The following is a 12,907-nucleotide window of genomic DNA, read 5'->3' on the forward strand; positions in this document are numbered from 1 at the left end:
CAAAGTAGTAGGAGGTAAGATTTTTTTCATGTGTAGGAAAGAACTGAAATACCCCAACTTTTACTATTTATTCTTTTAACTTCTTCAGAAAACTTAAATAAATACAGGTATAACAACTCTTTTTATAAACGTGCTCAATTTAGATGATCAGAATGTTCCATGTTATGGATGTCAGCCCATTGTAATTAAGGTTAAGGAAACAGAAAGGTTGGTCAAAGCACTCTAAGCTATCACTGTATTTTGTTCCTTAGCACTACCCTACCCCTCCTGCTAAGTTTAAAAAATACAGTGATATCTTTTGATCTGTGGGCTTACAAGAATACTGAAATGGCTTAACTTCTATGAAGAATGACAACCCGAGTTATATATGGCTTTTGAAAAAATAATGCTTAAAGTTCCATTATTGATTTATCCCTATTGCTGCTGGGATATTTTTGCAAAGTGTCGGCTTTGAAAACGCCTTTTCCCTGCCTTTCAGAGTTTAATTACTAAATATTGGGCAAACTAAGAAAATTAAAGCACTTACTCTTTTCTAATTGATCAACATTTGCAATACTGTAGTATCTTCCTCAGAATTATTTATGCTTGGCTACTTTCACTTGTATTCATCAATAAATTTTAAACATTTTCCTAAGGTGGGCTGCTTGTGGAGCTAAAAGCGTTATGAGTGAACACACACACACACTGTGTAGGTCTTCATGTATTTTACGTTGTAAGCTATTTAGGGAAAGCACTTGGAATGCATTGTCTGTATCTTCCAAAGATTCCTGTCCGGGACATGTGATAGAGATGGACAAATACTTTAAGCTTAAAACCAAAAGTAACAATGGTGTGTGTAGTAGTGATGTATATCAATGGTATGACATATTGCAAAACAAAGCATGGCCAAAACCCCAGAAGATAATTGTCCAATTTCTTTGCTGATTCAGTAGAAGTAATGTTAATTTGCATTTGGTTGCAGTAAGTTCTGAAGATATTTTAGAAAGATATCAGAAAGATATTTATATAAGAAAACATTTAGAAAATCATAATTGAAAAACTGACTTTATTTGATCTAATTTTAACTGAAGGACAAACAAAATTGGGTCTATAACATAGCTTTTCTTTAGTTATCTAGAATCTATGAGAAATGAAACACTTTCATGGTTTTCAGTAAAGCATTTGGTATGAAGCCACACGAGAACCTGTTCAGTCAACTAAAACACTGGGAGTTGGTAGAGAAATCAGGAATAAGGAGCTGGCTGAAAGGGAGGTGATACGGGTTCGACGAAATGGGAAAATACCACTTTGAGAAGGAGTTTGTGAAGTTCTTCAGTGACCACCTGGGTCACCACTTTAGGAAGCAAACTTATTTAATGTTTTTACTGATACCCTGACAAAAAAAGGAACGAAAACAACAAACGAGTAACTCTCTCAAGGACCAAGATTTGGGAGTCATCATCAATACAGAGAAATGTTGGATTACTGTAATAGAGGAACTGGACAGCCTGGGAGCCTGGCACAGTAAAAGTGAAATGAAAAGTAGTGTTACAAAGTGCAAGATTTTATACTTGGTTAACAGTAAGAAATTATACTTCAAGATGAGAACTAATCTACTGGAAAGAGCAGAACAGAAGGAAATTTTGCAGACCTGTCAATCACAGGGTGACTGTGAGGAACCAGATGAGATCAATATGAAAATGGCAATTGCATTCTGCAGATGTATTGACTGAAGTCATTCAGGAAAAGATACGGCTAAGTTGACACATGGCACTATTTTCATTCAAAATACTGTGTACAGTTTTATTTCATGTTTGCAAGAAGGATAAATTCAAGCTGGATCAAATACAGTGATAACTTCAGTAATCAAAAACTTGATGGGAGGAACCAGAAGAACTTGACTTGGTACCATAAAGCAGAATGAAGGATGGGGGAGTTTGCAGAGTGTCTGTAGCAGCCAGAAGATTTGTCAGACCCTTTCAACCATCTAACACACATTCCTCAACCAATGCACCAGTGTCTTATATTTAAACCATGAGGTTTTATTTAATCTTGGGTATTTCTGATGCCCTTCAGCAAGAGTTCTTTTTCCCCTGGTCAGTGTTAATGTTTTAAAATGTCTTCCCAGTCGTTGGCACTTACTCTGGTTTCACTACCTTTATATTCTTTTTTTAAATGACCTCCTTTCATGTTACTTCCAACCAGGTATTTTTACACAGCTGTCTGTATCCTATTCTGTTGTCCACGTGTCCTAACTATAACCTTAGCTTTTATTTAAATGGGTTTCTTTCACTTTTTTGTTTGCCTTTCTCCCCTTTATCTGAATATCTGTAAGAACATAGCCAGGGACTTTTTGGAGTCAAGAACCAGGGATACATATCAGACTGATATTGCATCTGCAGGAGTTACAAACTCATTAATATGGTGTGCCATGGTAGAGCATTCATGCTTCTAATAATGGCAAGCCATAAAAAGGGAAAACCTACTGGCTACTTATACATAATATTTACTGTTCTGTAATGAACAATATCCTTTTTTTTTCTTGCTGTTGGTATTAGTAAGATGAATTCACTTCACTTTCAATTTTTCTGAACCTTTACTCTGCTTTTTCATTTAAAATTAAATGAAAAAAATGTGTGAAACTAAACCTCAAAGAATTATTGTTCTCACCAGGATGATGGAGAGAAATCAGAGTCATCCTAGTAGGTGATATCTCCCAGTGCCATAGCTTCAGCCTCTGGTAAAAAAGCGTTTGCTCTCAGAACCTGGTTTCTTTCTTTCAGGGAGAAAAGCAATGGTAAATGCATCTTTTAGTTCCTGGGCGTCTCTTTCCTAGTTCCAAAGGAGTGTCGTGGAGCCTGAGCTCAGTGCTTGCCCTGTGCGCCTGCGAAGGCTTTGCATGCCCAGGCTGCCCGCGCATGCCAGTGTTTGCCTGTTGCGCCCTGGCTGCAGGTGACTCACAAACGGGGTGGGGTGGGGGGGGTCCCCGCCAGCGAGTCCTGCTCCAGGCACTGCTCTGCAGCCCCAGGGCTCCTGGCCAGGGGGCTCGTGAGACTACCCAGTAAGGAGGACATAAACACAATAGCTTTACCTTTAGAAAATACAAAAAGTTACAAGATAACATATATAATATTGCTCCTATGAAATAATAATTTAAAATGTACCTAATTGTGTAATCCGTGAAGATTTTTACTTAAATTTTGTTCAGTATTTTGAGGGAAAGCAGTGATTCTAGTGTGTTTATTAAAGTGAGGGGTTTTCCATAACTTTTAAGAAATGTGTGACATCAGTGAATTGACTAGCTCCAGCTAGGACAACTGTTTCATGGTTTTATGAAATTTTGCCTTCAGCTGTTTTATTACAGTGTAGGCATGTGGTAGAAGTTGTAAATGGAATATAAAAATACTGTATTGAAGACTGAGAGCTATTTGAATAATTCTTAGGGAATTGCTCTGGCAAAAACAGTGTTACCATCTTACATTATTATTTTTATTATGTATGGTAAAGCTATCGTTACTGTTACAAATAAGGCAGTTTAAAAGAATACTAAAATCAGAGGAACAGTTAGTGTCAACAAAATAATACAATAATGCTTCTCTCTATTTTGATTTCAGAATCTTTGCTAAGGTAGCAAATTTTAAGTTTTAAAATTGATAGATACTCCCTTTTCTAGTTGAAAGGGAATTTTAATTAAAATTCTAATTAAATTATAATTTTCATTCTAATTCTAAATTACAAACATGTATGTGATAGTTACTGGCCTTCTGTATACAGGCATCCATAGTAATACTGGACTTAATTTTATCAAGATTTTGAAGTCTTGTAGAATTTAAATTGGCTGTCAGTTTATCATGGGAGGGGTAACATTTTTCAGAGGTCCCTATAGCACAAGCTGATTTCATGATCTTTACTCATGACTTTCCTAAATTAAATAGTGACTTTGGAAAACACAGATAATTACCCCTTCATAAATGGCATATCAGAATATTTTTCTATCTTTTGAGACCTTTACATAGTGAATTCACTAAAGAAGGAAAATGTACGATCAGTTTTCTACCAGAAGTTTTGGATGGTGCAGTAGCCGTGCAGGTGTGTCTCAGGGTCTGCAGGACACTGTCCCTGAGGAGCCATCTCCTCCAACATAGGAGCTGAAATGCTTTAAAAACTACAGTAAATAGAACAATATCCAACTTAATGCGTGCATTTCCGTAGTGTAACAAATTGTGTTGGGTAATGAATCTAGTTAGAAAAAAATAAGTCAATCTCCTTTTCCTACAATCTCAGTGTCTGGTGGGGCAGTATCACTTCAATTTTGAGTCAAAGAATATTTCTTCTGGAAAAAGAAAATAATCAGGGATATTTTTTGTGTAAATATAAAGTTAATATTTTGAATCACACAAAACTGAACCATTTAGTTTAATTATAGAACAACAAAACTTTCTTCCCTGAAGATATTGAGATGGCTTTATGATGCTTGTGTTCTGGGGGGGGAGTGGGAAGAAAAAAAGTGTTAATTATAAGGTATTGATTTTTTTTTTTTAATGAGGCTAAAAAAAGACTATAAAGGATATTAGCTTGCTTATAGATTGCTGCTTTGCTATAATGGAAGTATTAGTGTGTCTCATATGAAAGTAATTTGGTAATTAAAAGAGAATAGATAGATGGTGCTTTTTTGTAATTTATTTAAAAAATGAAAGAGAAAATACCTAGAGATTTTTCATGCTTTAGCAGCTGAGTGGAAAAATTGCTATTTGGATGATCTTCAATTCCTGTATAGCTGTTTTGTCTAATATGACAAAAATCCTTACAAATGCAGAATTTGAATAGGTTATGTTTAATTAGGCATGCCACAAGTGAAAAGACAATTCAGCTATTCAGCCTCTAACCTATAAGCAGTTACACAAGAGTGAAGAGTATACAGTGTCATCAAATTAATGTGTATCACACTGTTTTTTATGTAAGTGTCCGAAAGAGTTGTGGGGCATAGCAGTGAAGTGGCTGCTCATTAATATTAGAGCTATTTAGTACATAGATTAGCAGAGAAGGTTTCAAGGTCTGGACTCACATCTCATAGGTCTACATTTTTAAAGGATTATTTCAAAACTTGAATAATGATGAACTTTTACTTAACCTGAAAAGGGAGAATTTTTTCCCTTGGATTGAAATGAACATGGATGTTCTTATAATTTATGTTTTTCTTGTGGAAATTTGTTCAGTTACTTTGATTTTAGTTTGTGTTACGGTACAAAGATAGTTATTGAAGTCACACATTGTTTTTCTTGCTATATGAAATACCAGAAGCAATCAAAAATAAGAGAGGATATACTCTGATAGTGTTAAGTTGAAAGGTGTTGAGAGTACTTCTCTACTAATAATAATTTTATTTACTGTTTTTTGCTTCAAGTAGATTTGTTCCGACGTTTTATGACAAAAGGTTTCCTTAAATTAAATAGAAAAAGACTTTTCCTTTAAAGGCTTCATACTCTTTACCAGCATATTTGTTCTACTGAATTTAATTTCATTAGGATTTTCTTTACCTTTTTTTTTTTTAACTTTACAACATTTATTTTGTATTGAAATCACACATTTTGTTTAGATGTTTCACATACTATGCTGTAAACTGTCTTCATTCTCACAGGATATTAAGTGAGTTTGAATTTGCTGCACTGGTGTTGTTTTTAGAAATGCTGGATACTTCTCAAGACTGAAGTTGAAATTTCTTCATGATTCAAACAATAACTATGAATGTGAAAAAGCAGTTTTTTATTCCTCAAATTTCTCATATTGATTGAATTTTCTCATACACGTGCATCTCCATGCAGAACACGTGTGTTTGCATAATATTTTTGTTGGGTTTGCTTCTAAAAGGGGTAGCAATTTGTCTGTCTTGAAGAAAAAAGAAACAACAAAACAACCACATTCCAACCCAAAAATAAAACCCGTGAGACACGTTTGAAACTGCCTCCTCTAAATTTACTGTTATACAGATATTTTACATTGGGATAATTTAGGTAATTCTAAATAAGTTAAAAGTGGCTTGGCAAGTCTTGTGAAATAGCTTGTCAAAACTAGCAGTTTCTAACTGTGTTGCTCAGTAAATGCAAATAATAGACAGCAAATATCTGCAGTTTGAGATAATTCACGATACATTTCAGGTGACACACTGCGTTTACGTCAGGTTTGTCTTTAGCTGTTGCACAGTGTTGTCCCCTGTCCTTACCCCCTGCTATAGTCCTTCCTGGTTGTTGCTTAGGCTCCTTGGCACACAGAGCCGTATGGAATTGATGCAATGGGGTGCTCTGGGGTGGGTTTCGGTTTTTCTCCTCTCTTTCCCCTGCTTTCTGTATTTAGGGAGACTTATTAAAGTACACAAGTATTTATTATTCTGGCTCTAAATTTCTGCAGTTGTAAAAGGAACCATGCTTGACCAAAGAAATGTAATAGAAATTGGTTTAACTCTGTTTTTTGAAAAATGACATAAACTAATGTGTTTGAACTATGATTAATACATTTTCTTCTGAGACTGAAATGGGAGAAATTACTGATGTCACTTTGATCTGGAAACTTTGCTTTCACTGATATCAAGGAAAAAGCCCCATAAAAACCAGCTTACTAGAAAATAAATCTTATACCTTAATTTTATATTCTGAATGCAGAATTTCCTTTGTTATCCATTTCAGTCTGTCCTATGTTTTGTACTCTGACCTCCATTTGTGTTTTTCTTTTCTGAAAATGACCTCACGTGAATGACTTTCATAGCACTCCTGCCATCTTGGTTCCGATGGAGGTGCTGACTGCTCTGCTACGTTGGCCCCCACTGTCAAATAGCTTTCAGCATCTGATTTTGGATACACTGTCATGTTTATTACAGTCTTACCTCTGAAATTCATTTTCATGTTAAATGTTTCTCTTCTTCCAGGGTGATACTTGTCAGTCAATTTAATTGAAATGTCATGCTGACCTTTATTTGAAATACTCCGAGCTTCCTGTGGTTGTTAGAAGTCCTTTTTACTTTGATTCCAATTAAAATCCTTAAATTACCAGTGTACAAAACCTGCATGCTAATTAACCTTAAGAAACTGCCTGCTAATTAATCTTACAAACAATGTATCTTTTGCAGAGGTGGTTCAGCTGAGTCTGCCTGAAGATCAAAAACTAAGCACCACTGCCACAACAGTGGGACAAAGTGCTGTCTTAAGTTGTGCGATCCAGGGAACTCTGAGACCCCCCATCATCTGGAAGAGGAACAATGTTGTTCTGAATAGCTTAGATTTGGAAGATATCAATGTAAGTAAGAGGAAGCTGTATTTAACATCTTATTATCAAAACGTTTCATAAAGAATAGAAAAGTGATATGTAACCAGCTCCATACTCCTAATATTTTAAAGAAAAGAGGCGGAACTTATATGCCTGCCAAACTCAGTCTGGTTTTATTTTGCTGTGAATTCAGAGCCTTGCTGTTAAATGTAGAAAAAACATGTTTCACAGACCAATAATTTGAAAGAATAAATATGATAATAAAAGCTCATCAGGTCAAAACTTCAGCCCAAAACGCAGTCAACATTATACATTCACAGGATTACACAGTCTTCAAACATCTTAAAAAAAAAAAAGTGAAATAAACATTTTAAGAAATGCATAGTGACTTAATATGTGCAGATGACAATAATAGCCTTATCTTCTAATAATTTGATAAAATAGTTTTTTTTCCAAAATAAGTATTTTACTACGAAATTGGTTGTTTTGCTCATTCCTCCAAATTTTCAGTGCTATATATGGTACTTTTCAAAGAAACACCAGTGAATATTAGTATAGCTTAGAAATCTTTTTAGGAAGGCAAATTTTTGCCAGCTACCCTTGTCATGACTTCAAAATATGGAGCAAAATAGAAAATGAGAAACATAATTACACCTTCTAGCAAAACTCTAAAACTTTCAGCTATACTTTTTTGCCTTATGGGTGTGCTTACTTTGCTGTGGCTATTTTATATTAGCAAAGTTATAAATGTGGACAAACCATTGCGATGGGAGTTGCGCTTGCTCTGTGACTCAAGTGAGTCAGAAATCAGTGGAACTGTTATGTGTGTGGAATATTGCCATAATCAAATATCTAGGTTTTATTTCATTTTCTTACAAATGCTTTTATTTCCAAGGTGGCAACTGTAGTCTCACATCACTTTTGTTCTATTGGCTCTTTTTAGATTAGTTCTGTTTGTAAACTGAGCTTCCTCACAGTGGTGCTTTGTAAAACAAAGCCCAGTTTCACAGCTCATCTTGCTTCAATGGTAGCTTTAAGTCACTTGAGAGGCTTAGGATAAAACCAGCATCCTCTGAAAAGTTCTCAGTTAAATAATTGTTGCTTTTGTTAGTTTTGTATTAATCATGTGACTGACATTCAAAAGTGTCTTGCCCATGTTCACAAGCTCCTTTCCGCAGTGTTTGTTAGCTTTCTGTAAATATTCATGATGCTCATAAATAATGATTTGGCATTCTTACTAATCACTTTTAAGTATAATACATGGCATGAGCTGTAGAAACAAGAATGTGCATCTGGACACAGAAATAAAAGGGAAATGATGAATGGAAATAATGAAGATAATAGCTCAGTTTCAAACGGAAAATGCAGTTGACTGTATTTGCAGTTGGGAAAAGAGCAAGTGTTTCCAAAGCCTGATACATACATTTTGAGTATGGAAAAAAAACCCACAAAAAACCAACAGACCAACCTTAAAAAAAAAACCCCAAAAAAGCAAATCAGAGAAACTTCTAGTGCTGGTGCAGGTGCCTGGGTGTGGGCAGTGGCGGCTGCAGGGGTGGCTGCTGGGGGACAGGCCAGGGGCTGCCCCATGCTGGGGGCAGCTGGTTCCAATGGACCCACCGCAGGGCACAGCTGTGCCCTCAGCCACACTCGTAGCACCTCAGGGAAAACACTCAAAAAAGGCCATAAAGCACCAGGGAGAGAGAGAGAGGAGCAGAGATCAAAAAGAGCGAGAAACAGCAGAGGAAAGTCCAAGGCTGGAGAAGCAGGAGGTGCTGCATGGTAGACCAGACTGGAGCAGGTTTATCTTGCAGGACTTCAGCCCATGGAGAGTCCTGGCTGGAGCAGGTGGAAAGGGTTAGGAGAAAGGAGATGCAAAGAGAAACTGCTGTGTACTGACCGTACCTCTCCAGCATTCTGTGCCACTCGGGTGGAGGGTAAAGGAGTTGGGGGTGAAGAAGTGAAGTCGAGCCTGGGGAAAGCAGGGAGGAAAGCTGTTTTAATAACGTTTGCCCTTTTGTTTCCCACCACCGAAGTTAGTAATTACTTGTTTATTTTAGTTGACAATAATTTAAGCTAAATTTCCCAAGGTCAAGTCTGTTTTGCCCACCATGGTAATGAGTAAGCATTCTCCCTGTCTTTATCTCAACCCATGAGTTTTCTCATTCATGTTCCTCTTTATTTTCTCCCCATCTTACTGTGGGGGGTGGAAGGGAAATGAGTGAGTGAGCAGCTGGGTGGGAGTTTGGCTGTTAGCCAGGGCCAAGCCAGCACACTTCTGAAGTATTGATACAGCTGGAAAAGAGACAAGTATAGAACTTTTGAAGGCTCATGGGATACCCGATTTGAAGTCAGATTGCAGTGGTGATGTAATATGCAGAGGTGGAATTGCTAGAATTGCCCAGGTTTGTTTATATTTAATAGGAGAGGGAGAATGTGTGACAGTGTACTGGATTGACCACCCACAAATGTAAGAAGGGTCTGTGAAAAGTGACCTGAGTGCCAAGGGGATGTCTGGGAGTGCATTTTGTGCACAAGTACAGTAAGAACTGTAATGACAGAAGAAGCTTCTAGTGACAGGAATGCATAATTCTGAAGATGAATGTATTCATCTTTTATTTGTTAGCTTAAGAAAAACATAAACAAACTGGAATGGTTGGAAATTTTTATAAGCCAAAATTATGTTACAGCTTAGTTCTTCAATAGTAACAGTTTAATTAAGATTCAAATACAGAAAGAGAATGACAGATCCAATATCCATCGAGTGAGGCACTAAAATTAATAGCACTCAAATATATACATATATGTGATATTAATCTAATCTGTCTTTGTAGCTAAACTAACAAAGCCTAGAAGAAAGAGTTAGTGAAGTCTGGATTAAACAGAAAAGAAAAAAAAAAAGGATCAGGCATAAAGACGTCGAGTTAAATTGGTCCCCAGTCTTATTTCTTCAAAATTTATTTTACGTGTTTCACTGTTTGCACTGATTTGATCTCCCTGTACTTATTTCTAGATCTTCTTTTGGTTTATTCGGGTTTTTTCTTCCATATTTCTCTGGTCATTCTATACCTTTCTGAACCTTGTTCATCATATATTCCCGGTTTGGTTCTTACAATTTCACCTTTGCTTAAAGGCTGTTATATAGCCATAATATAGTATCCATTCAGGCAACGTAATAAAGATAAAACCTTGGGAAAAAGAAAAAATAATTGGGTAAAAAAGAGCAGTATCTTATAATTCACTATGGAAAATGATTTTGTACTTAAGTAAATATTAACTTCAAAGGAGCAAATGCACAGTGAAACATAGTGTGCCCATTTTATTTTGCAATGTAATCACCACAGAATGTGTTGTACTTATTCAGGTAATTTTAAACATTCAAAAGACCTAAGTCATTGTATATTTTAAGATGTTCTGAGAGGCAAAGTATTCTAGGCTTTACTATGGATATATTATAAACTACAATTATGTTTGCCTAACTCTGGGAGTTATTAATTTACTCAGTTATACAAGAACCACATCCGTGCATCTCAAGACTAATAATGTTGTGTAAATAGTAATGCACTTTCTGAAAAAACATGACAAGCACTCACCTGGGAAGATAAATAATTTTTTTTTTCCAGCAAAATAAGTGAGAGAGAGTCATAACCAGAACTCAACACATATGCAGGAAACCATTTAGACTAAGCAGTAGTGACACTGTGATTTCGTATATCATAGCAAGTGCTTGCCTCATACATAGACGTTAAGTTTTACAGTATGCAGTTCTCACATGAGTCAAGCTATTTGCTTCAGGGAAGGACAAACTCAGAACAATATAATCTCCTAGTGTGCTGTCCAATGGAAAAATGCAAGAAGCAGCAGCAGAAGAGTCCAAGTCTAAACTCAAATTGTGACTGTTAAATTTGTGTTTTGTTGAAAAATAGTCTACTCCTCTACTGAAAGTATACAGGGGATAATGTCTAAGGCTCTCAAGTATGGAGTGGATAAGTGCTGGTCTTAAATAATGAAAAGTGTTATATACTCTTAAGACATATTAAAGAAATATTAGGGCATATTGTTTGACTTTCAAAGGATGATAACGAAAATTTTATTTAGTGCATTTAAAAAATAATAAAATAACTTAAAGAATGCTATCAAGTGTTTGGTCAGATATTAATAATGTTACTAATAATATCCAGTTAATTTTAGAAGTCCTTAGTACTCCGCGGCTCTTTGTAGGATACTTATGATTACTATTTGTGGAAGTAATACATCCTGCTACTGATCTTTTCTTATTGAAACTGACGGGAGTCAGGGATAATCAGCATCCATCTGAATGAAACTATGAAAAATTGCATGCCTCTGCAAATTTTACTTAAATTATAATATAATTTTGCTGTGGCTCACTACAGAATTAACATTACGGGACATTTTGCTGATAGCTTAGTACACATCTACAAAAGCTTTTTTTTCCCTGCTGTTATCTTGCATCTTAGATTTCTTATCTGTCTTTCCACTTCCCTCTTTGAATATGTTTTTCTAACTCATTATTCATTACAGAAAATAATTCTCAGTTATGGAAAAATTTAAAATAGCACATTTTTTCCTCTTTTTTTCCATGTTAGTTCATTCGTTTTTAACAGCTTTTGAATCTCATTTTACTTTATCTTTTTCTGACCATTTACTCCAGTTTTACCTTCAGCTTCTTCCTTAAACCTGTCAGCAATTGCTCTTTTTTACAAGATGTCTACTCATTGTTCTTACAGTAGTACGAGATCTACTTAGATGACTTGTCCACATGTAAAGTTTAACAACTGCTAATGTACTTAAATTAGTAACTTTTTAAAGTTCAACTTTTACTTTTTGATAAAAGCTCATAATATCTTTCTTGAGGTTGCCTTCAGGGGAAGCATGTAGTATTTCCATTTGGGGCTTTTGGAGTTATGTATAGACTATCTTTCATAACTTATTTGTTCATCTTGTTAAAATTAATTTACAGATTACAACTTTCACTTTTTTTGCTGTCATTTAACAGTCTGCATTCTCTTATTGCTATATTCCCCTCCATCCTCCTTCCTTCTCTCCCTGCCCCCTCCAGAAGATGCCACAAAAAGCTAATGCCCTTTGAAAGAACATGCTCCCTTCCGTTCTGGAGAGTTCTGCTCAGCAATTGATGACACAAATGTTTTCAGATTGTCCAAAATGCTAAACACAATTCCTAGAAAGGACTCCTGGCATTTCTATTGTCCTTCCAACTTATCCTTTTTCTCCCGTTTTTTATACTTGAGAAATTTTTCAGGAAAACCTCACAAATTATTCCATTTCATGTTCTCTCCTATGGAATAGTTTGGACCTCCATACAAACTTCTCCTTACACATGGTTAAAGGGTTCTTAGTATGTCACAGGCATGACTTGAAGGTATTGGTCATAAATGTAAATGCCCTGTCTGCCAAGAATTTTCTGTGTGTGTTTGTATTTATGACAGAATCCCACATGAGCCAGAAATGACAGAAAAATATGCCTCAATCTTTTTTTGTTTGTTTGTTTTCCTGAAGGCAACTGTTCTTAAAAGTAAAAAAAAAAATCTGAAAAAGCTTTATTAGGTTATAAACTAGGGGACTTGAATTTAAAGAAAGTGAGGATTAATAGGCAAAACAGAATAGAAATTCAAGCTTCTAATAAACAGGA

The 12,907-nt window shown here is 35.7% G+C and overlaps 1 protein-coding gene across 4 annotated transcripts in view; it reads left to right on the forward strand.

Moving 5' to 3' along the window:
* The window catches only part of FSTL5 (follistatin like 5), a 322,895-nt gene that overhangs the window by 211,160 nt on the left and 98,828 nt on the right, over window positions 1-12,907 (forward strand). For all 4 annotated transcript variants that reach the window (XM_056358066.1, XM_056358085.1, XM_056358076.1 and 1 more), the window contains exon 7: window positions 7,100-7,266. In XM_056358066.1, coding sequence (XP_056214041.1) covers window positions 7,100-7,266 — 167 coding nt within the window. The remainder of the gene's footprint in view (window positions 1-7,099; window positions 7,267-12,907) is intronic.

The sequence above is a fragment of the Falco biarmicus genome, chromosome 1, assembly GCF_023638135.1.
Source record: "Falco biarmicus isolate bFalBia1 chromosome 1, bFalBia1.pri, whole genome shotgun sequence".
NCBI lineage: Eukaryota > Metazoa > Chordata > Aves > Falconiformes > Falconidae > Falco > Falco biarmicus.